The sequence below is a fragment of the Myotis brandtii genome, unplaced genomic scaffold, assembly GCF_000412655.1.
Source record: "Myotis brandtii unplaced genomic scaffold, ASM41265v1 scaffold134, whole genome shotgun sequence".
NCBI classification, from domain to species: domain Eukaryota; kingdom Metazoa; phylum Chordata; class Mammalia; order Chiroptera; family Vespertilionidae; genus Myotis; species Myotis brandtii.
The window spans coordinates 1,326,414-1,350,266 of record NW_005354756.1 but is presented as its reverse complement, the minus strand read 5'-3'; the positions used below and the strand labels follow the sequence as shown (position 1 = coordinate 1,350,266).

Here is a 23,853-nt window from a genome sequence, read left to right as displayed (position 1 = left end):
TCTTGAGTATGCCCTAACTGGTTTAACTCAGTGGATAGAGCATCGGCCTGCGGACTGAAGGGTCCAGGTTCGATTCCAGTCAAGGGCATATACGTTGGTTGTGGGCTCGATCCCCAGTAGGGGGTGTGCAGGAGGCAGCTGATTGATATTTCTAATTATCTACCCTACCCCTCTTCCTCCCTCTCTGTAAAAAATCAATAGAAATATGTATTTTAAAAAACAATTCTTGAGTATAACATATACATATACTCCATAAAAATATAAAAGAAGATTACATCAAAAATCTGGGAAGCCAAAAAGCTACATATGTGTAGCAAAAAATTTTTAAGCATTCCATTTTCTCAGAATTCAGAAAAACTTGCAGTAGGGTGGTAACATATACATTAGATGGCTGGTCAGAGCTATTAAAAAGTGTCTGAAATAACAGTTGATGCTGATAAGCCCGTGGTAAGCTGGCCATGGGTACAATAATACCTTCTGTGAAAATTGTATCAATTTATGCTCCATCAGTATTTTGGAGCTATGTATCAAAGGCCTTAAAAGTTCTTACCCTTTAATCCAGTAGTTGAAGCAATTCCTGGGTGAGAGAAATTAAGAGAATTATTTGTATTGTTCAGCATTGTTTGAATAGCAAACGAAATGGGGAAGGACAAACTAAATATTCAAGAAGGACACATCATATGCTATACTACAGATGATAAGGATTTTATAAGGGTCTACAACACATGGAATTGATTTTTATATTAAAAGGATGCCTAACAGTTTAAATACCAAATATATCAAAATGTCATTGACTGCATATCATTATGGTAATGGCAAAGGAACATTTAATACTAAAAATATCTATTACTTTATGGATAAGATAGAGAAGAGAATAAAATGAAGAAAGATCATTTGGGGAGCATTCTAATCCTTTCTAGCTATAGACAGTTCATGATTCTAATAGTCATTTTGTACCTACGTATTGAAAGATAATGCCAAAGGCATTAATGTTAGGTGTTTTGGAGGAACAAAAGTATTATTAGATACTAGAAGCCCGGTGCACGAATTCGTGCATGGGTGAGGTCTGGCTGGCCCGCCCCAATCGGGCAGTCGAGGCTGGGCAGGTGGGCGGGGAGAGGAGGGGGACCGCGGGAGGTTGGCCGCCGCCCCCGCCCCCAATCTGGCCAGTTGGCTGGCCGCAGTGCATGTCATAGTGAATGGTCGTTCTGGTCACTTAGGCTTTTATATATATAGATATATTTTTTATTGGCCAATCTAGGAAGACTCCTCTCAGAACACATGCAGAGCTGAGGAGAAAAGTAAAAGCATAAAGGAAACTAGAGTGAGTTATGACTTAAAAATTAAGAACTTTATTTAATCCCTGAGGATATATCAAAAATTTACTATGCTCCTGAGCTAGAGTTGCATATTCTTACTTTAAAGCAGAATAAACAATTGGCTTTGGGTCTTCCAGTGCAGATTATTGGAAAAGTGAATTTTTGGCATGAACTGCCAGTATAAAACTGGTTTTTATAATAGAGCTGCTTTGTTTTTATATAGCAAAGTTACTCCCAGTGAGTAATCCTCAAACTTCTTAAAATCTTAGTTAAATCTTAGTCATGGGAACTGCAGAAGTAACTTTAGTTTGAAATCTGTATCATGTCAAGAATTATCATGTGGACTTTGACAGAAGCCCACTTAAAGCCGATTGTGAAGTAGAAGCTCCAGCCCTCATCGTGAAATTGAGGATCAGTTAGTCATGCTAAATCTTGTATAATAATGTGGAATGGAAGGAAATGCCCTTAATTTTTATAGCTGCATGAGGTACTACTGTATGTAATTTACTTAAAGTCATTCTATAGGAAGGCACAAATATGGCATGATATTAATAGTTAGGTATAGATGATGTGGGTGTTCATTAGACAGTTGTAGCTACTCTTCTGCATATTTGAAAATTTCCATAATAACAAAAGAAAAACCTGGCTTGCTTAAGTGTTCCTATTAGGAAAGCTGAAGGAAAAATTACTCATGGTAGTACTTTGAGTAAGGTATGGTTCAGGATGAACTTACTATGTAGATAGAAATTGTTACATATAAATGATACATATTTTTAAACCTTTATAGAGTTTAAATTAGAAATAGCAAGCTGAGTTTTGAGGTTTTCTTTACAAAAATATATAATTGAAAGCGTATGTTTAAGTAGCAAGAATTAAAAATAAAAGGAAGAATGCCTGTGTCCATTACCTCCTTAGACTGGATAAGTTGGCCATCCTGGCACCCTCTTCCATTTTCTAAGCACCACTTGGTGGTGACAAAGCTGGCAGAACACAAAGTATTCTGCAGTGGTCTGTAGTTAGTGGTCACTTACATCAGGGAACATTTAATAAGTCATAATTTTTAAGCATTTCCCCCCTTTATCGTTATTGGTACTTAATAGACATTTCTCATTTTGTTTCATAATTCTTTCTGGAATACCTATTAGATGAAGCTTTGATTCCCTGGATCCATCTCCTTACTTCTTTTTCATATGTTGTGTCTCTTTCTCCTTTATACTCTAGGTGTTTGTTTTTTCAGCTTCAGTTATCTATTTAACTTTTTGAATTTTTAGTTTATTCTCTTCAAACTTTGTGAGCGTAGTAAATTGAAACATTCTGGTTTTTTCTCTATTTTTCAGTTGTCAAAAGAAAAGGTTAGTTTTTCTTTGTTGAAGGTTTTCCTAAGTGTTCGACAAGCCTTGCTTAAGTGGGAGCTTGTTAGGCCCTTAGTGATTGGCAGGGTGTAGTGGAGGGTAGCTTGGCTGAGAGCTCTGGAGGGCTTTCTGTTGGGGCAAGATTCTGCCTTGGTTCTCTCTGGACAGTATATTTAATTTCCTTAGTAGATAATTCTCAGGATTTTTGTAAATTTGAATTTATCTGTAGAGCAGTGTAGGGAATGACGTGGTATATACTGTTGCTTCGGTAGAGCTTCATTTTCACTCCTACTGTGTACTTCCCCTTTGATTGACACCCTCCCTCACTTCCTAAAGTTGCAGTGAAGAGCAAAAGTAATTTTCATGTATTTTGCATAAATTTTAGAATGCTATAAAAATAATAGTATTGAGAAGACCCTAACATACAAATGGATATTGTAAGTTTTGAACAAGAACTTGCTTTTTTCCATAAAATCATTGTAAATCATGGTCAGGTTACTAGGTCAGCCCACATAAATATGGCTAAAATATGCTGCCTTTGCAACACTAACAAGGAAACAGTACTATCAATATTTTTTCCTTGAAGCCAGATATACCAGAGGGCTTCTTAAATAGCTGCACAGCCTATACATGTGACTAGTTGGTTTCTGAGCCCTGTAGCATTGGCTAAAGGAGCAGCTCAGTATAGAACATGTTTTAAATCCCCTTTCCCAGAAATATACTGGGAGCTGCAGTAGGGACCCATTTCCCTGAGAGTTGGAAAAATGATTAAATAGCCAGTCACAAAGATACCAGTGAAATACAGCATCAGTGGACAGAGAACCTGGGTTCTTTCCAGCATAGTATATCTCAAAGTGTAGTCCGAGGATCATTTGCTGCATCCTAGAGTGTTAATTTAAAATGCTGGTTTCTGTGTCGCACTCCAGCCCTAATGACCTACAACATTCAACACATAATCCTGCTGAGTAAGTTAGAGTTGACCCGAGGACAACATGATCTTGAACCACATACACACTTACACACTGACTTTTCAGTTGACCTGCACAGTTCAAACCTGCATTGTCCAAGATCAGATGACAAATAGGAATCTACCTATAGATGCCGACTTAAGTTATATTCAGATTTTCAACTCTGCAGGTGGTCAGTGCTTCAACCCCCTCATTGTTCAAGGATCAACAGTATTTTATAATACAAGATTCTTACTGACTGGAATCACTGAACTTTACTCTTTTCTGTCCTTCACTTTGCCTTGTATATAAATTGTCAGTTGTTTCTTCTGTGGACATTGAAACAATTCTGTCCACAATTCTTGTCAGCTTTAAGTGTCAAGTGATCTCTGTGGTGGTAAAAATCTAGTTCTGGAAGAGCAATTTTAGGGATAATCAATACATGCTCCTTTACCTAAGAAAATAGGACTTTAGAGGGCAGTTTCAAATTTCCTTAAACATATTAAACTCCTTTATACATTGATACAAACCAGTTCACACTTAAATATCTTAGTCCACATCTTTATATGTTGGTAACTCCAATAATTAATATATAATGAAGGTGAACTTGTTTAGGGACAGACTTTGTAATAAAGGAAGTTTTATTGGGATTATCTGGCTATGAGCCCTTACATTGTTCTTATCTGCAAATAGTTCCCTGTGTGATTCATTGTTTTCCTAAATATTACGCAATAAAGCTAAAATACAGACATAGATGCTAAGATTGTTATACATATATATGAATGATTACATTTTTATATTTATCAAATAGCATTACAGTCAGTAGTACTTGTATTTATAATAAATCATTGCTACAAATTTAAACTTAGAAAAATTTTACTAAAAATCATGCTTTTGGTTTGAGTTGCAAACTTTTCATTTGAAAAATAACTTCTTAGTAAAAAATCCATTGCTCTGGTTCAGTCACCAAAATTACTTTCTTGAAGGTATTTTAGATTGCATCATATTATAACAGAAAACAGTTGATCCTTCAAATGAAAATGTGATGTTTTTTAAGAATCCCATTGGACTCCTGTCCAAAGAGGGTCTATGAATTTTTCAGTGAGAGTTAAAATGGGAGAGGCCTTTTGGAACCCAAGGAGGAGTTGATTTTGAATAGTCGCCTCCTACCCTTGGCTTTCATTATTAGAGCTCTTATGCTTTCTTCGTGATCTTCAATAATTATGCTTTCTGACATGCTGAATATCTGTAGTTTGTATTTCTATAAAAGGAAGTGCTTGTTAAAGAGGAGTTTTCACTGATCGGTTCAGCAGTGATGGAGCTGTGGTTGAGGTGTCTGAGGAGACCATAAGGTCTGTGTTTCACTGTGTCACGTGGTAAAAGATGATTTGGGGCTTTTTGTGGCTCTAGTCCATGATGATTAACAAGCCATCCTAGTGACTTATAATTATTAAAATCAAATTAATTTTAAATCCTAATGACTTCCGCTTATCTCTTTTAGGGTATCTGAAGTACACCATACAACGTTTTTGAAAATTTTGCGTGGACAATGGCTACCCAAGGTTTGTATAATGAGCCTTTAGTTACTGAATTGGGGCTCTACTTCGTTGCCATTAGCCCAGTCTGGCTCAGATCCCCCTTGCTTTCCTCTCTCCCTGCTTACTTATCAGGCTACCTTTTGCTTCATTTTCTGCTCACTCCTAATGGCTTAGTGAACTAGCAAACAAGCCACCAGCAGGAGTCTAGTCTGGATGACTGCTCTGGAGCCTGGATGCAGTACCACTCTTCCACTGATTCAGTGAGTAACTGTTAGGTGGTCCCCTCGGAGTGTAGATATTTCGTCACCAAGTGAATCCTGGCTATCATTCTTTTATTCTTGGCTGTCTTTCAAATTTAACTTTATTTCTAAAAATATTTCAATGGATCATATCACAGATTTTTTTAAAACTAAAATTAACATTCCTGTGGTAGTAATGCTGATACTGTTTGGTTTTTATAGCTGATCTGATGGAGTTGGACATGGCCATGGAGCCAGACAGAAAAGCGGCTGTTAGTCACTGGCAGCAGCAGTCTTACCTGGACTCTGGAATCCATTCTGGTGCCACCACCACAGCCCCTTCTCTGAGTGGTAAAGGCAACCCTGAGGAAGAAGATGTGGATACCACCCAACAAGTCCTGTACGAGTGGGAACAGGGATTTTCTCAGTCCTTCACTCAAGAACAGGTAGCGGGTAAGAGTATTACTGCCTTACTGGGAGTCACCATGCAGCTTTGAGAATTAGTTACTCTACAAGCTAAGGTGTAATACTAGCTTAAATAAAATGGTGTGGTAAAGAAAAGGGAGTGATTGCAATGTCACCTTCACTGTTTAGAACAGCAGATATTCAGGGATGCTTAACTGTGGGTAGTGAGTATTGAATTTACCCTTTCCAGATATTGATGGACAGTATGCGATGACACGAGCTCAGCGGGTACGAGCTGCTATGTTCCCTGAGACATTAGATGAGGGCATGCAGATCCCATCTACACAGTTTGATGCTGCTCATCCCACCAACGTCCAGCGTTTGGCTGAACCGTCACAGATGCTGAAACATGCTGTTGTAAATTTGATTAACTACCAAGATGATGCAGAACTTGCCACACGTGCGATCCCAGAACTGACAAAACTGCTGAACGATGAGGACCAGGTTAGCGATGACACGGCGAGCTTTTTAATCGGCTTTGAAGGAAGGAGTCGCAGAATGTCTACCTAATGTTCGTGTTTGAAGACTAATGCTGTCTCTTAATTCCTGTACATTATAGGTGGTGGTTAATAAGGCTGCAGTTATGGTTCATCAGCTTTCTAAAAAGGAAGCTTCCAGACACGCCATCATGCGTTCTCCTCAGATGGTGTCTGCTATTGTACGTACCATGCAGAATACAAATGATGTGGAAACAGCTCGTTGTACTGCTGGGACCTTGCACAATCTTTCCCATCATCGGGAGGGCTTGCTGGCCATCTTTAAGTCTGGGGGCATTCCTGCCCTGGTGAAGATGCTTGGGTAAGAAAACGTGGTCAGAATGTTCAAAGCTTCAAGAAGAAGAATGCAATCACACCATTTCTGATGAGGCTTTTTTCTTCTCCTCAGCTCACCAGTGGATTCTGTATTGTTTTATGCCATTACAACTCTCCACAACCTTTTATTGCATCAAGAAGGAGCTAAAATGGCAGTGCGTTTAGCTGGTGGGCTGCAGAAAATGGTTGCTTTGCTCAACAAAACAAATGTTAAATTCTTGGCTATTACAACAGACTGCCTTCAGATTTTAGCTTACGGCAATCAAGAAAGCAAGGTAAAAGAATGTTCTAAATGTCGTTGTCATGGAGCATTGGAGACCCCCAATGTCATGCCCTCTGTGGACTCTTGGGAATTCATTGTATGCCTCACCCTTGGTATAGATCTTAGAAAAGTTAAACATCTCGGCTTCTTTAAATATTTGAGTGTCTTTGTGTAAAGGACTGAACCAGGCAATAGGGATATAGCAGGCAGGCTTCCCTTATGCAGTGGTTCTCAACCTTCCTAATGCCGCGGCCCTTTAATACAGTTGTTCATGTTGTGGTGACCCCCAACCATAAAATTATTTTCGTTGCTACTTCATAACTGTAATTTTGCTACTGTTACGAATCATAATGTAAATATCTGATATGCTATATGTGTTTTCCGATGGTCGCGACCCACAGGTTGAGAACCGCTGCTAGAGCTTTCATTCTTGGGTGGGAGATAGACACTGAGATAATAGCCAAGTTACTATTTAATTCATGTGTTAGGAGAAAGTAGGGGCTATGAGAAAACATAAGTGAACCACACCCAGTTCTGAGGGTTCAGGGAAACCTCTTGGAGGAATAATAGTTGAGTTCAGCTCTCAAGGATGAGAGAGATTGACTAAGTGAAGGTCATGGACAGGAAATGGCATCTTTGAAAGTCCTACTGAAGGAGGAACATGGCTAATTTTGGAAATTCAAGAAAAGCAAAAAGTGACTAAAAGCAAAGGTCTGAGGTAGGACTACTGAGATAGAGTAGGTCCCACAGGGCCCGGTAGACCATGCTAAAAGAGCAGTGTGAGGCAGTCAAGTAAGTTTCAGCAGAAGCATGAAGTGATAAGATTTGTTTTTAGAAAATTGGGGTAGAGTTGGGAGGTGGGAGTATGTAGGGAAGTAAAGGGCAGTAATGGATGCTTATGGTATATCATCTCTTTGTAAGGTAGATATGATTAGGAAAAGCAATGAACCAAATCATTAGGAGTTTAAGTGCCTACTCTGGTATAAATTTTCAACAAATGAGCTTTGATATAATTTTCATAACTGGGCATTACTGTTGCATACCAACATTGTTTCTTTTTTTCTCTTTTCTTTTTCCTTTTGCTATGATTTGTGGGAAGAAGAAAATCGGGCCAGAGTTGCTATATTCTTGGGAGGACTAGGATGCCTGAATTTGAGTGGAATGCTATAGAAGGAGGGGTAAATAGGACCTCAATATGAGAGTATGGGTTATGTGGTCTAGGAATACATATGAGTCAATGGCAAGCTGGCTGAAATTTTTGTATAGTAAGATATGTTGGTAATATAATATGGCAGATTCCACAACTAACAATATATATATATATATGTCCTTCTAGCTGATCATCCTGGCTAGTGGTGGACCTCAAGCTTTAGTAAATATAATGAGGACCTACACTTACGAGAAACTACTGTGGACCACAAGCAGAGTACTGAAGGTGCTGTCTGTCTGCTCTAGTAATAAACCGGCTATTGTAGAAGCTGGTAAGTATTCATGTCTATTCTAAGTTCTCATGTGCATAGCATCTGCAGTTCTAATTAGATTACCTTTCTTAGGAAAAGGTAATAGAACTTAACCTTAATGGGCTGCAAGTAGATGGTCCTTATTCAGTTTGCAGCCAAGATCACATTCAGACAAAGTTTGTGTTCTGCTACACACCTGCATTGGTGCTCTTTAAGCCTAGTGTAGGCAGAGTTCTTACTAATCATAGAAAATGACAGTGAATACTTGGCTTGATAAAAGTTGTTTTTAATTTTGGTTTTGGGCAAATCTGCATTGCTAGTAGACCTGTGAATATATAGGAGAAATTATGTTACAACATGTTCTATTCGATTATAGTTGTATGCAGCAAAGTGGTTTTCTTGATTTGCTAGTGGATACTCATGAGCAGTGTTTTGCACTGGTATTCTGTAGACAGTGAGCAAATGTTCTCATATGAAAAACAGTTTTTTTCTTTTCCCTTTAAGTATTTTTAATGGAGCAGCTTGTATGTGTGCATGTTGGTGGCAGAGGAAGGGAGTAGGTGGTCTACACTAGGGCCTCTTGCTTTTCTCTATAAAGAAACAGTTACTCTTCAACTACCTAGCATCCTTTTTCCTTCCCATAACCCAACTAACTACATGTATCTGGACTCAAACCAAGCTTCAAATTAAAACTGTAAGAAGAAAGATGTAAGGGCATTTAATAGAAAACATTGGAAATGCAGGGTTGGAAACACCCATTTTCTCACTTGTTGAGATTTTACTTGAGAATCTATGGGAGAGAAAGGTTTTATGATTGTTCAGGATAGCTGCTGGCAGTGCAACAATTGGCCTGGGGATGGACAAGTGTGGCTGGGTTCATAGAACAAGGATGTAAATTCTGCCGGCTATTCCAGAAATACTTGGAAAAATACAGAGTTTTAGACTTAATTTAACCAGAATTCCTGTGGTATTGAATCTGGAAATGTATGTGACTGGAGGCCTAGGAATATTCATTTTAAGACATTTCCCCAGTTATTCTGATGTTCTAGTTTATTCTAAAAATATTCAGTAGTACCTGTGTTTCAAGCACTATAATAAACACATGGTTTCCATTGGCTAACAAAACATACAAGTCTCTGTTTATTCTTACTGTCTAGTGAGGTTGATAGAAATACGCAATGATTATAAATTGGAATGTGTGTTATGAGAAACAAACAGCAAATAGGAATATAGAATTAATGGGGTGGGGATTAAGAGAAAAGATTGCTGCCTCCAGCTACTGAAGAGTCTGTATAACGAAAACTTAGTAACTGGAATGAATTGCTAGGTTACTGAGGTTGATGAGCGAGGCTGGGTCATACCGGGAAGAACTTTCTTAGCCCCTATAAGATGTTTATTCATGCTTTATTTCAGCTTTGAAACTATAGGTGTAGAATGTTGAGGCCAGTTTGGAATGCTAGGTGGGATTCAGATTCCAAAGGGTTCCTTAACGTTATGCTGAAGAATTTGGCTATTATCTTATAGATAAGCTATTGATGGTTGTTGAGCAGTGGCATAGCATCACAATGGGGTGTTTGGAATATTAATACTACATTGTATGACAGTTTGGATGACCGTAGGCAAGCAGACCAGGCCTCTGAGATGTATTATAGGCTTCTTACAGGCTTCTAGGAATGAGGTAGTTTGGTATAAAGGACAACAAAGGATGAATGTTTAAAACTTATGAAAGAATACATGGAATGTGACAATGTAGGGGCTAAAAGTGCAACCAGAAGTGGTATGTGGTGGGGAGATCATGAATACCATGACGATAAATGGAACTACCAGAATGGATTGTTTAATTTGAGGAACAAAACCATTAAAGAAGGTGACATACTCAGTGACTCAAATGTCAGTAGATAGCTGGAAATGTGTGGTACTAGAATACGGGGAGACTGGGCTACAGATTGGGGAGTTGCCTTATTAGTTATGGGGGGAAAAGCCTCAGTGAGGAGGGAGCTACCTCAAAGTCATCTGCATGGGACTTTAACCCTAGACCTGCTGAATCAGAATGTGTGTGTAAAGTCTGGTGGGCATCGAGTTAAGATCCACTTTCAGAGTTAAGCGTTATAATAGAAGGAGGGAATGAAGTCTCGGAGGGAGAGAAGGTAGAAGGGAATCTAGTCACTTAACAAATACTGAGGGTCAGCCTTGCTCAGGTCACTACTTAGTAGCTGGAGCTATGAGGAAGGAACCAGGTAGGGATGACCTTTGTCTTGTTGGGGAGGTAAACTCAAGAGTTGGGATAAATACTATGAAGGAAAAGTACAAGGTGCCATGAGAATTATGGCAAGTAGATCTAACCTAATTTGAGGAAATAAAACATACCTGAAAAATTAACAAGGAAACAAGAAAGTATCTCACCACATTCAGAAGTGATTTTAGTAGGAGGGAGATGAAGTTAAGCCAGCATGTGGGGAACTGAGCTTCCATTAGACACCTGCCCGTGTAAATGTCCTTCATTAGGGTCCTAGGTGATGGAAGGTTGTGAACCTTGGGAGTCGATGCCTTTATGCCGTCCCCGGTGAAAGTGTTCAGTGCATTCTTTCTGAATTTTCTTACCTAGATTTACATGCCCAGATGTCACCTTCATCTCGAGGTGACCTAATTATCCTACATGAAATTGTAATCCCTTATCTTTTTTTTTTCCTATAGCACTTAATATCATCTGTCACACACATATACATAGTTTAGTTTATTAATTGTATATTTGTTTATTGTTTGCCTCCAACTAGACCACAAGCTCTATCAGATGAACTGGCAACTGGACAGTATCCTAGAAAATAAAAGGAAATAAAGGGTTTAGATGGAAGGGGGAATACACTTTGGCAATAAAGAGGAACACCCTCCAAGACTAGAGAAGACACGTAGTGCTGATAGAATTGTTAGCTAATGGCATTGCCTTAGATCTTTTTTCATCTTCTAGGTGGAATGCAAGCTTTAGGACTTCATCTGACAGATCCAAGTCAGCGTCTTGTTCAGAACTGTCTTTGGACTCTAAGGAATCTTTCAGATGCTGCAACTAAACAGGTAAATTCTGGGTAAGCTGGTGCCTTAGTGACAGAGTCAAGATGAGTGTGTACTGAGCATCTGTTTCTGTTTCCATAGGAAGGGATGGAAGGTCTTCTTGGGACTCTTGTTCAGCTGCTGGGCTCAGATGATATAAATGTGGTCACCTGTGCAGCGGGAATCCTTTCTAATCTCACTTGCAATAATTATAAGAACAAGATGATGGTGTGCCAAGTGGGTGGTATTGAGGCTCTTGTGCGTACTGTCCTTCGTGCTGGTGACAGGGAGGACATCACTGAGCCTGCCATCTGTGCTCTTCGTCATCTGACCAGCCGACACCAGGAAGCAGAGATGGCCCAGAATGCTGTTCGCCTTCACTATGGACTACCAGTTGTGGTGAAACTCCTACACCCACCATCCCATTGGCCTCTGATAAAGGTAATTTGCCAAAGGAGGTCACAGAATTAAAAATGAGCCACCTCTAGCTATTGGATGGCTGCTCAGCATGAGGGGTTGATGCATAGGAAGTATGGCTGGGATGGGGTTCTGAAGTGTTTGTGTAATCAGTGCTACTTTTAAGTGATATCAGTAATTTTAGTGTGGTGGGAATTTTAGGCTAGAAAATGGTTTTGTTGAGTTGTATGCCAGTTCTTTGTTGTTCTTTCTTATCTACAGGCTACTGTTGGATTGATTCGAAATCTTGCCCTTTGTCCAGCAAATCATGCACCTCTGCGTGAGCAGGGCGCCATTCCACGGCTAGTTCAGCTGCTGGTGCGTGCACATCAGGATACCCAGCGTCGTACATCTATGGGCGGAACACAGCAGCAGTTTGTGGTGGGTAAACCTTAATAGTGACACCGGACATAAATCCATCATTTGCTTCCTCCATTCTTTCCTGCCTGAAGGGCTGTTTGCTAATGGCTAAAAAAAACTGACATGTTTCTGTGGCTGCTGAGAAGATAAGTGGCCCCTAGTGATGTTTCCTATGACATCTCCTTTGCATCTTTGCATTAGGCTTACAGAGGGAGAGTGAGTTTAGGTACTTCATGCAGTGTTTTCTCATTTCATCCATACAAAGGCTTACTTCTTAGGAAGTAACAGCCATAATTTGAATTTAAGTCTGTCTGATTTCAGAGCCTCTTCTTCTCCATTACAACATGAGTGTTACCTTACAAATATTTAACACACCATTTACTGTCTCTTCCAAGGGTGGTTTAAACTATTTCCACAGACATAAGATTGCCAACAGATTTTAAGAATAATAGCATTTCTGGAATCTTTACCCTTAAAGCAGCGGTTCTCAACCTGTGGGTCACGATCCCTGTGGCAGTTGAACGACCCTTTCACAGGGGTCGCCTAAGACCATCCTGCGTATCAGATATTTACATTACGATTCATAGCAACATTATAGTTATGAAGTAGCAATGAAAATAATTTTATGGTTGAGTCACAACATGAGCAACTGTATTTAAAGGGCCAGAAGGTTGAGAACCACTGCCTTAAAACTTTTGATGCCAAGTTTGCAGTCTTAAAACTAACTTCATTACAAGTAAAGACATTTGTGAACCCTCTGAATTTAAGACTCAGACCTTCAGAGAGTTCTCTTCTTTAATTCAGTTACTTTAGGAAATAAGGATGGACCTTCCCATAACAGATTTTGAGAACCCCTTCTTGCTAGTTGCTTTGTGTGTGCACTCACTCGGGGGCTTTGGCTTTCTCCATTCTTTTGGCATTGGCCTGTGTCTATGAGGTGGCTTATTAAAGTGCAAAGGTACCTTTTATTTTCAATCTCTTTAGGAAAAAAGGTTTTGTTCTAAAAAATCAGTTGTGCCTGGCTAGTGTGGCTCAGTGGTTGAGACTGGACCCATGAACCAGGAGGTCATGGTAAAAATATATTATTTTAAAATACAGTTTCTAAAAGTAGCAGAATTATAACCTTTATTCTTTTTAATATATATTTTTATTGATTTCAGAGAGGAAGGGAGAGAAACATCAGTGATGAGAGAGAATCATTGATTGGCTGCCTTCTGCACGCCCCCTATTGGGGATCGAGCCCACAACCTGGATGTGCCCTTGGCCCAAATCGAACCAGGGACCCTTCAGTCCGCAGGCCGATGCTCTATCCACTGAGCCAGACTGGCTGGGGCATTATAACCTTTTTTAAAATTCAGAAACAGGAAAGGCACATAGCACTTATTTTGCAAAAGCTAACGTTCTTCTCATACAGGCCTTCAGTTGAATAGTCTGGGGAGGTGAGGCGTGGATTTTCTGCTGGCAGCTTAGTAGAATTTTAGTAGTTGGTGATAAAACTTTGCTAAGTTTTCACCAAATATACATAGGTGTATAAAAATGGAGCATGTGAAAGAAAACATTGACATAGTCTGAGCATTGCTTTCTCGTCTTTCAATTTCCCTTTTACCTAGAGTGGTGGGTGCCCTCACTGCAAGAAAGTTCTCTGTGGGATTCAGAGGCGTATGGAAGCACTGTGTGGGGAAGGGCTGCTGCGTGGACTTAATGCTACCATGAGGCCCCTTTCAGTGACATTCAACTTAATGGAATCCTCCTTTATTCCTGAACTAACTGCAAATTCTTGAAAGTTTTGGGTGTATGGTGTGACTAGTAATTGCTACTCAGAACAGAAAATCTTAGTTTAAAACTTTAGGAAGGAGAATGCCCTATTAACCATGTTTCTTTTGGTAGGAGGGCGTCCGCATGGAAGAAATAGTTGAAGGTTGTACCGGAGCCCTTCACATCCTAGCTCGGGATGTTCACAACCGAATCGTAATCAGAGGACTGAATACCATTCCACTGTTTGTGCAGGTATGTTGGTTTTAAGTGAGGTGTTGTAGATTTTGGTTGTTATAATATTTCAGGATTTTAACAATAAGCAAATTTTCAGGAAATTAGAGACCAAAATAAGAGTACAGACATTTCATTTTTGTTTATCACTATTTATAAAACGACAATACTCTGCCCATGTCCCCCTGTCAGAGCATGAAAAGTAGAACCTCAACGTGTGAGGTCCTTTATGTGGAATACATTTAATTTTATGAAAATTCCCTTCATTAAACACTTTGGAAAATAATTTAGAGAATACGGTCAAGTGCTACATAATGATATCTCTGTCATCAGTGGTGGTACCATAAGATTATAATGAACTGAAAAATTCCTGTCACCCCATGATATCGTACTGTTACAGCACAACATGTTACTCACGTGTTTGTGGTGATGCTGGTGTAAGCAAATCTATATATACTATTGTGTTACAAGTCCCCATAGTATTCAGTAGAGGAACGTGCTGTATAGGCCTGTGGCCTAGGGGTGCAGTGGGCTGACCATCCAGGTTAGGGATGTGCTCTGATGTTCACATGCACTGCTCAGACTTACCCCTTTGCTAAGCAGGGCATGATGATGCTTTAATACAAGTAGTGCAAACGCCATTTATACTCACTTGGGAACGTTTGTACCACAATGTGGGGTGCTTGCTGTGCTTTAATTTAATTAGGCTTTCATGTGTGTTTTCTCCTTAGCTGCTTTATTCTCCCATTGAAAATATCCAGAGAGTAGCAGCAGGGGTCCTCTGTGAACTCGCTCAGGACAAGGAGGCTGCAGAAGCTATTGAAGCCGAGGGAGCCACGGCTCCCCTGACGGAACTGCTGCACTCGAGGAATGAAGGTGTGGGTAAGTAGAAGAGGAACCAGGACCTCCAGCTGGTGCGTACAGTGATGCCTCCATTTTCCCTAAGAGCCTTTGTTTCTGTCCTCTCCCAGCAACGTATGCAGCTGCTGTTTTGTTCCGAATGTCTGAGGACAAGCCACAGGACTATAAGAAGCGGCTTTCAGTGGAGCTGACCAGTTCTCTCTTCAGAACAGAGCCAATGGCTTGGAATGAGGTAGGCAGTGCGAGTGTGTGTATTTGGTGGTTGGCCAGAGCAGTTCATGTTTTCCCTCAGAACACTAAGTATATGTGCATTGTTGCTGACTGTCCTTAGCTTGAATAGTCGTTCATCATGCTATGTGGGCAACGACTGAAGGAGAACTACAGCTTTCAAAAGCCTGCTCAGAACAAACTAACTGCTTACTTAACCTTAGAATTCACAGGGAGGGAGATGAAAATTATCAGAGTAAAGAGGCAATCATTAAACACTGTGAGTTGGGGGTCATTTTGTCACTACATCTCTGGCTGAATTTCTATGAATTTTAGTGTATGTCCTCCACAGTTATTCATTGAAAATTAGGACTGTCTTTTATGGTACATAGTAATATACAGTTGAAGGGAAAGAGATCCTACATATTATTCGTTAAAAGGAAATGCCAAACAGTGAGTGATGTGTTACTAGGTTTTTAACAGGCAGCCTTGACATGTTCCAACTTGAGCTCTGAACTTCTCCACCCACCTCCTCCCCAAACCTGTTCTGTCATTATTTTCTCCGTCTCAGTTCATTGCAGCTTCCGCACAGGCTCAAGTCCTCTCTCATGTCACATGTCCTGTTGGGGGGTGACACTTTGCCTGTTTTGTTTTCTGTTGTATCTCTAGCACCTAGAACAGTGCCTGGCACATAGTAAGCACTTACTGTGTATTTGCTAAAAGGATAACTTCGTGAATTTTTAAAATACTGTGTGCAATGGGAAAACATGTTTCTCTTGAGTATCAGTGGTTGATCTTCGTGGAGTGGAGTTTGACGTATCTATTATATACTTCTATATTTTGAAGTAATTCTGTATTTTCTAAGTATTTCTGTAATGTTTATGAGCGTACTTTAAGTTGAGAATCTTCATTTTGCTTCCTTGTTTTGTACCTATTTATCTAGACTGCTGATCTTGGACTTGATATTGGTGCCCAGGGAGAGCCCCTTGGATATCGCCAGGATGGTATGTGTCTCATGTTTCTCGATTAACTCTAGATCAGGCTTTATCAAAAGAGCTAGTTTGCTTACCTGGGAAGCCAATGTTGGCAGGAAAGCAAGCAGTGGCAGCAATTAAAGTCAGTTCTTCAACAGTATCACGCCACCAACACTTGTCTCTCCTGCCGGGTTTCTGCTTATTCTTTTGTATGTGTGTGCTGTCAGAGAAGCTCTGTTACTGGGGTCTACAACCCACCCAGGAAATGAGAGCATGGGAAACTTGTGTCCCCAAGCTCAGGTCTGGGTGGGTATTTACCTAGTTGTATGATCGAGTTTTTCTGAAAAGCTAATTCAACTCTTGGTAATGGAGATGGAGCATGGGGTAGACTACCAACAGCTATAACTATTCATCTTAAATTTGTTTTTCATAAACAACTAAAGCCCATAGCTTCTTTCCTTGACAGACATATAACCTTTAAGATAACACGTGTAGAAGTTCCATTGGAAACGATGTCTTGCATTTTCTCAGTACCTTTGTGGGCATCCCCTGGACTTCTCAACAGCTAGATCTGCCAGGCTTCCTTGTTGCCTCACCTCCTGCCCATGGCTTCTTGGTGCCTGGGTGGTTGTGTGCAGTGGGAGCTGCTCTTTCCTCCTGAGGAACTTGTCTCTGGCTGGGGAAATGCAAAACGTTGAGGGTGAACTGAAGGCAGGACTAGCACTGCGTGGGTGGCCTGGCCTTGGGTGATTACTTGGCTGAAGAAAGCTAGAAGATGAAGAGGCTAGAGGAGTGCTTTCCAACAAGTACGTAGTCCTCCGACGTCCCTAACCTCAGTGGTAACCTCTTTCTCCTCTCACTCCCTTGCCCGTTTTGTTGCCACCCCGACTCCTGTAGATCCCAGCTATCGTTCTTTTCACTCTGGTGGATACGGCCAGGATGCCTTGGGAATGGACCCAATGATGGAGCATGAGATGGGTGGCCACCACCCTGGTGCTGACTATCCAGTTGATGGGCTGCCAGATCTGGGGCACGCCCAGGACCTCATGGATGGGCTGCCTCCAGGTGACAGCAATCAGCTGGCCTGGTTTGATACTGACCTGTAAATCATCCTTTAGGTAAGAAGTTAAAAAAGCCAGTTTGGGTAAAATACTTTTACTCTGCCTACAGAACTTCAGAAAGACTTGGTTGGTAGGGTGGGAGTGGTCTAGACCGATTTGTAAATCTGCCACAAAAAAAACACACAAAACAGCTACATACATACTTTGAAAGGAGATGTCTTAGAGCATTTGAATGTTCTCAGATTTCTGGTTGTTACGTGGTCATGTGTGGAAGTCATTAACTTTAATGTTTTTTGCCACAGCTTTTGCAACTTAATACTCAAACGAGTAACATTTGCTGTTTTAAACATTAATAGCAGCCTTTCTCTCTTTATACAGCGGTATTGTCTGAACTTGCATTGTGATTGGCCTGTAGAGTTGCTGAGAGGGCTCGAGGGGTGGGCTGGTATCTCAGAAAGTGCCTGACACACTAACCAAGCTGAGTTTCCTATGGGAACAATTGAAGTAAACTTTTTGTTCTGGTCCTTTTTGGTCGAGGAGTAACAATACAAATGGATTTTGGGAGTGACTCAAGAAGTGAAGAATGCACAAGAATGGATCACAGGATGGAATTTATCAAACTCTAGCCTTGCTTGTTAAAATTTTTTTTAATATCTGTAATGGTACTGACTTTGCTTGCTTTGAAGTAGCTCTTTAATTTTTTTTGCAGTAACTGTTAGTTTTTTAAGTCTTGTAGTCTTAAGTTATAGTGAATACTGCTACAGCAATTTCTAATTTTTAAGAATTGAGTAATGGTGTAGAACACTAATTCATAATCACTCTAATTGTAATCTGAATAAAGTGTAACATTGTGTAGCCTTTTTGTATAAAATAGACAAATAGAAATGGTCCAATTAGTTTCCTTTTTAATATGCTTAAAATAAGCAGGTGGATCTATTTCATGTTTTTGATCGAAAACTTTATTTGGGATATGTATGGGTAGGGTAAATCAGTAAGAGGTGTTATTTGGAACCTTGTTTTGGACAGTTTACCAGTTGCCTTTTATCCCAAAGTTGTTGTAACCTGCTGTGATTCAATGCTTCAAGAGAAAATGCAGTTATAAAAATGGTTCAGAATTAAACTTTTAATTCATTCGATTGTGTCACCTTTTTTCCTTGTTAGCAAATGGTGTTGTGAGGGTAACAAGTATATTCGCGTACATAGTGAACTCAGTGGTCAAAGGTAGAGCCTTTACCTTAGATGGGAATGTTGGCCAAGTTTCTCCAGCAGTGGCCCCAACAATGGTTTCAGCCGTGAACACGGATTCTGACCTTGTGTGAGAGGCGAGATTCCACCTTCTCCAACTGAAGGACTCTGGGCTTAGACCCTGTGGCCAAGACTTCACCTGGCTTCTGTGTAATCTCACCCAAGTGACCAAAAGGCATCTATCTAGTCCTTGGGCTACATAGAGCAAAACTGAAGCCAATAGGAATTCCCCACCCCACAGTTACTGTCTTAAGAATGAAAAATTAACTACCTGGGCTTTAGACCCCAAGCACCTTCACATAAGTGTGACTCATTTGGAGAGGGGAATTCCTTCAACTCCACTTTGAACTGATAATTAAGTTGGTTTAAGTGTAGATGTTTATCTGAACATAGACCCAGAATGGGCCTTTCCAGCTACCTGCCAGGTGAGCCCGTCATCCTGGCGGTAGGTCTCCCAGCTTTCCTCCCTTAGGGCAGAGTCAGTAGACCTGTTAAGACTTGTGATTTGGTCTTTTAAAAAGAGTGGTTTGTGCTTAGGGAGGGCTGTTTCTGATTTTCTGTGGGTGGCCGTTTGGATAAAATTGAAGTTAAATGCAGAAAAACCACGACCAACAAACTATCAATTTTAAATAAAAACAATATCGGTATTTTTCTTTTGCCTCAAGGTCCAATATGACTGGTAGGGCACTGTGAGATCAGGTGCCCAATAATCACTTCCTTCATACATGAGAGTGGCCATCCTGCAGTTAAAAACGATACCTTTACACAATAGTTTGACTATATCTCATAATATTAAACAAAAGAAAGTCATAAATGCATACTGAAGGGCTACACTGATCCAAAAAAGGGCAGTCTATTTTAAGGAACTCATCCATGGATGGGAAAACTGAAAAGCAAGGAGTTCTTAGATTCTTACACAAATCAGGCCAGTGGTTACCTGGGGATGGAGGTCACAGGACATTTGATCCCACTGCACTGAGCGGAAGGGTGACGCTTCATGTTGGAGTAGACGCTTTAGACATGAGACCTTGATCTGGTTATTTGAATCCTTGACAGTGAAAGTTCTTGAGGTGAATAAGCTTTTTAATTCTTGTTTAGGTTACTGTAATAAAAACAAGATCTGACTTGTGTTGTTTGGTTTAATTAGCAAAGCTGAGTAGATGGCTGTGGTGGTTTTGTTCCAGCAGGTGAGAATCGCACTGCTTTCCTTGACTTGAGTGGATCAGCCCCCCAAGGCAGTTACAGAATGGAAGGGTGAGGGTGGGGCAGAAAAGGTCGTGTCTCCTTTTCTCCTCGCTCCTATGTGGTGCCCACTCAGCAGGTGAGAGGGGGTGACGGGCCTCCCTGACGCCTCCGAGAGGCAGCAGTGGGCTGTAAGCCAGTCTCCCTCCAGGCCCCTCCGCACTCCACTCCCTCGTTCTAGGCCGAGGCTTCTTTTCTTCCCACACTTCTCTCCTCAGCTCCACTGAAGCTGGAGCCTAATGGGGCCTCCTAACCTTTGTCCAGTCTGTTTCCATCCCACTCCAGACAGCCCTCCGTCGCCAAGCCCCTTTCTTTGGGCGTTGGTAGCTCCTCCCCCACCCTCCTTCCCAAGGCTCCTACCTCAGTCGCTGCGGACATCGGAGTGCAGAGATTTATTTCTGCGTCCTGTGTGTGTTGCCAGGGGAGGGAGGGAGACGGGCGTCTTGCTTCAAGAGGAGGCAGGGAGACCTCTCCTCTCCTCACCTTGGACAAGAGCCTGAGCTACACTACAGTCACAGAGCTGACCTGGAACCTCGTCAGGTAACAGAAAACCTCATGTAATAAGGAATGCGAGGAGCTGGACGCGTCCAAAGAACCACCAGGCAGTCAATTCTGTCACTGCACCCAGCAGACCTACCTCAGCTGCCCCCGTGACTCTCGCTTCCTCTCTGACCACCTGGAACCAGTCACCCAACGGTTCTTCACAGGCACCGTCCTCGGACATTCCTCTCAGGCAGGAGTTAGGCAAGGTCTCGCCGCGTTAGGGTGTAAGTCGAGGGGAAGGCGGAGGTCCTGTGCAGCCACTCCCCGCCCGAGTGCTCTCGGCTGCCGACTTCAGTGACACCAGTCGTCCCAGTGGTGTGTCAGTTGACGAGCAAATAGCTGAGGCTTGGAGGTGGTGGGAAGGGGAAGCCAGCAGGTACCTGGGTCTGGACCCCTTACCACTGTCAGAATCCTGTGAGCTCCAATTGGGCTAGGGGCCAGCTCCTTTCTCAGCACTGCAGCCATCCTGGGAAGCCAAGACGAGGGCATGGGCCTCTCGCCTGGAGAAGGCAGGGAAGGGTCTCTGCCGCCGCCCAGCCAGCCTGCTCTCGCCCTACCTCGATTTCATTATACTGCGGCTGCTGCTGCTTGTTTGACACTTTGTGAGAAGAACAAAAAGGATCCCCTAGGTCCAGAAGGACAGAGCCTCACATAGGGTACAAGGCTTGGCATGGGCCAGCTTTAGTGCCCGGCACCCTGGGCTGGGCACCTTGGAGGGCAGTAGCCCTGCTGGGACCTTCATCTCGTCCTCCTGCCGACTGAGGTGCCCTTTTCTCAAACACGCTGTGCTGTGGGCTCGGCCAGGCATGGTCAACTCAACAAGGTTTGGGAACGTTAAATCCTACCTAGTTTACTTTAAACAGCAAAGACTCCTCCCTGCTTGATGGAAAGGGGGAAGTCGCTTTTCCATTCTCTGAAATTCCTTCTCTGAGGACTCTAGACCCAGAACTCAAGTGGTTCCCCAGGAACTGAATCAAGGGAGAGAACAGGTTGTCTGGGAAAACAGGAGATTTGTGCCTGCTCCCTGGGCCCCGGAGGCAAAGCAGCTGGAGCCAAAGGCCAGGCCTCTGGCTGCTCCCTGTGTTAACTCCCTACCCCACCCAGGAGCACAGGCCATTCCAGCCAGGCCAGACCCCTGGGGATGCAGCCTCCTCACCATGGGCAGTAAGTAGGCTATGAGCCATCAAACCAAACTGCCTGCTGCTGTGGCGGGGTGGGGGGGACGGGACGGGACAGCCTCTTACCCCCCAGCTGTTTACAGCCAAGCTCTGGACACCCACAGGGGACACAGGGCTATGGAGTCAGTCCTGAGGTCAGCCAAGCAAGTAGATGGCCTGAAAGGAAGCGGAGAAGGCTTGCTTCGCAGGTTGTGGTGGGGACTGACAGACATGCCTTTGAGAGTTGGCACAAGCTGCTTTCTATATAAAGCCCAATGAACTTGGCAAACTACCCTGATCACTGTGGCACAGTGGGCCTACGACCTCTGCCTGCCCCACCCACTCTGCAGGGGACAGCCCCACCTAGGCAGGGGCAGTGTTTATTAGGGGCGCATCCTCTCTGAGCAGTGCAGTCCCACAGCTGGGAGAAGGGTAGCAGCTGTTGGCCTGGTCTAGCCCTTTCCTTTTGCAGATCAGACACCGAGGCCCCAGAGACAAGGGGATGCATCATCTTGCTCACCTGGTCTGAGCTGTCCACGACCCATCCCACCTTCCAGGCCAGATGCCTCGGCCCAACACCTCTGCACTGTCCACCAAATGTGTTCATGGGCATGACGCTCCCAGGAGGTTCTTGGCATGTGTGTGAGGGAACATAGGGAGAGGCTGAAGAGGTTCAAGGATTTGGGAGTAACTGGTAGAAGTTGGGGGGACAATTCTACTTGGATGCCATCCACCCACCCCGATGGGCAGACCTTCCTGGAAGCCAGCGTTCCTGGAGTGCTGGCATTTCTGCAGGCAAACTCCTAGCTGCCTGTGCCTGCAGGGGGCTCTGGGACTCAGTGTGTCCCTGAGAGGAAGGACAGCCAGGCAGGTCAAAGTGGGGGGAGACAGGCTAACCCTTCCCAAGGCTGGCTGGGCGCTGCCTTCAGTCTCCGCAGGCGGGCTGGCCCGCGCCACACAGGAAAGGACGTTCTGAGCCCAGGGGCAAACCTGGCTTCCCGGGTGCCCCCAGGACGAGGCTCTATTCGGAGGCCGTTTCCAGGGCCCACAGTGAGGGAGAGCACCGCAGCCGCAGGCTTGGGCGTCAGCTGGCTTTATTGGGTGCGGGGACGGCTGGGGTGCCGAGCGTGTCGGGGGCTGGCCTTGCCTGTGCAGCCGAGGTTGGGCCTGTGTTCGGTGCCTTCTCGCCTAGTGTCCAACCGTTTGGAGGATTTCCAGGGCCAAGGAGGCCACCGCACTGTCGGCAGATGAACTGTGAGGAAACAAAGTCAGGCTGAAGAGCCGCCTCGTTCAAAGGGGCTGGTGTCCGATGCACCAGCTGCTTCTCCTAGGGCGGCCCCTCCGCAGTATCTAGAGGCGCAGAAACCGTGTTCCCAGGCTGAGGTGCGAACCCGTCAGCCGCACCCCCAGTGGGGCTCAGAACTGGCCCCACCAGCACCCCTAATCGAGGCCTGAGCTCCTGGCCCACCAGCTCTCAGCATCTGAACGCCCTGGGCCAGGTGCACTGATGCTGAGCTGTCAGGCAAGTCAGACAGCAGCCAGACCCTGCTCAGCCTGGCCCGGGTCCCACGGGGTCCCGCTGGGGGGCCTGCCCAGCGCCTGCCTCCAGCTGACTTGTACCAAAGACCGAAGATCCCAGACCCGCCCAAAGGCTGACTCTCCTGCTCCGTGTTGCCACTGGCTGGCCCATCAGCCATGAGTCTTGGGTGTCTTATTCCCATAGGTGTGGATGTGCAATTAAGAGCTTAACATGGATACTTTGTTAACAGAGCAAATTGAGACACATTTAAGCCTGTGCACTAACAACTGTTAGCAAAGAAAGAGTGACACACAGCAATGTTCACCTTGAAGTATGCAATTAGCTCGTGGCACCTCCCACTACACAGAAATAGAGCTGTTGTCAAATAATCAGGTGGGGGCTGCATAGAAGGTGGGCCCCCGGGGGACAGGGCAGGAGACGGGGCTGCGCAGCCAAGGTCCCGAGGGTCTGCCCTGCCCACTGAGCCGCCCCGGAAGGCTCAGTGACTGGCAAAGGGCATGTCAACCTGTGGCAGAGCCAATCAGAACCGAGAGCACTGCCATTCCCTCCTTGGTCACCATTAGAGAAGCCTTTCTTCAGCCATCGGAGCAAAGCCCAACCTCTCACCTGCCTGAAGTGCTGGGGGCGGGGGTGGGGGAGACCACCAGCCCCATGGAGCCCTGAGCCTCACTTGACATTTGGTCAAGATTTAGGTGCATCCTGCGGCCGCACTGGCCTGGACCCGAAGGCAGACTGAGGGCCTGCTAGGAGAGTCCCACAGGCAGCTGGGGGAAGGGCTCTCA

The 23,853-nt window shown here is 43.5% G+C and overlaps 2 protein-coding genes across 4 annotated transcripts in view; one reads left to right on the top strand and one right to left on the bottom strand.

Annotated features, from left to right (window-relative positions):
• Positions 1-5,119: 5,119 nt before the first annotated feature.
• CTNNB1 (catenin (cadherin-associated protein), beta 1, 88kDa) lies at positions 5,120-18,478 on the top strand. 3 transcript variants are annotated; one of them, XM_005860401.2, is made up of 15 exons: positions 5,120-5,180; positions 5,618-5,848; positions 6,051-6,304; positions 6,420-6,658; positions 6,746-6,947; positions 8,271-8,415; positions 11,360-11,463; positions 11,542-11,880; positions 12,118-12,276; positions 14,143-14,262; positions 14,973-15,123; positions 15,213-15,334; positions 16,253-16,313; positions 17,181-17,401; positions 17,882-18,478. In XM_005860401.2, the coding sequence occupies exons 1-14, from the start codon at positions 5,168-5,170 to the stop codon at positions 17,387-17,389; spliced, it is 2,349 nt and encodes a 782-aa protein (XP_005860463.1). In that variant the 5' UTR covers positions 5,120-5,167; the 3' UTR covers positions 17,390-17,401; positions 17,882-18,478. The 3 variants fall into 3 exon arrangements, with proteins under 3 accessions (XP_005860463.1, XP_005860462.1, XP_005860461.1); XM_005860400.2 differs by having other exon boundaries at positions 17,723-18,478; XM_005860399.2 differs by having other exon boundaries at positions 17,181-18,478.
• ULK4 (unc-51 like kinase 4) overlaps positions 17,875-23,853 on the bottom strand; it is a 290,018-nt gene continuing 284,039 nt past the window's right edge. Inside the window, exon 37 of the mRNA XM_014534909.1 lies at positions 17,875-22,783. Coding sequence (XP_014390395.1) covers positions 22,720-22,783 — 64 coding nt within the window. The 3' untranslated portion in view covers positions 17,875-22,719. The remainder of the gene's footprint in view (positions 22,784-23,853) is intronic.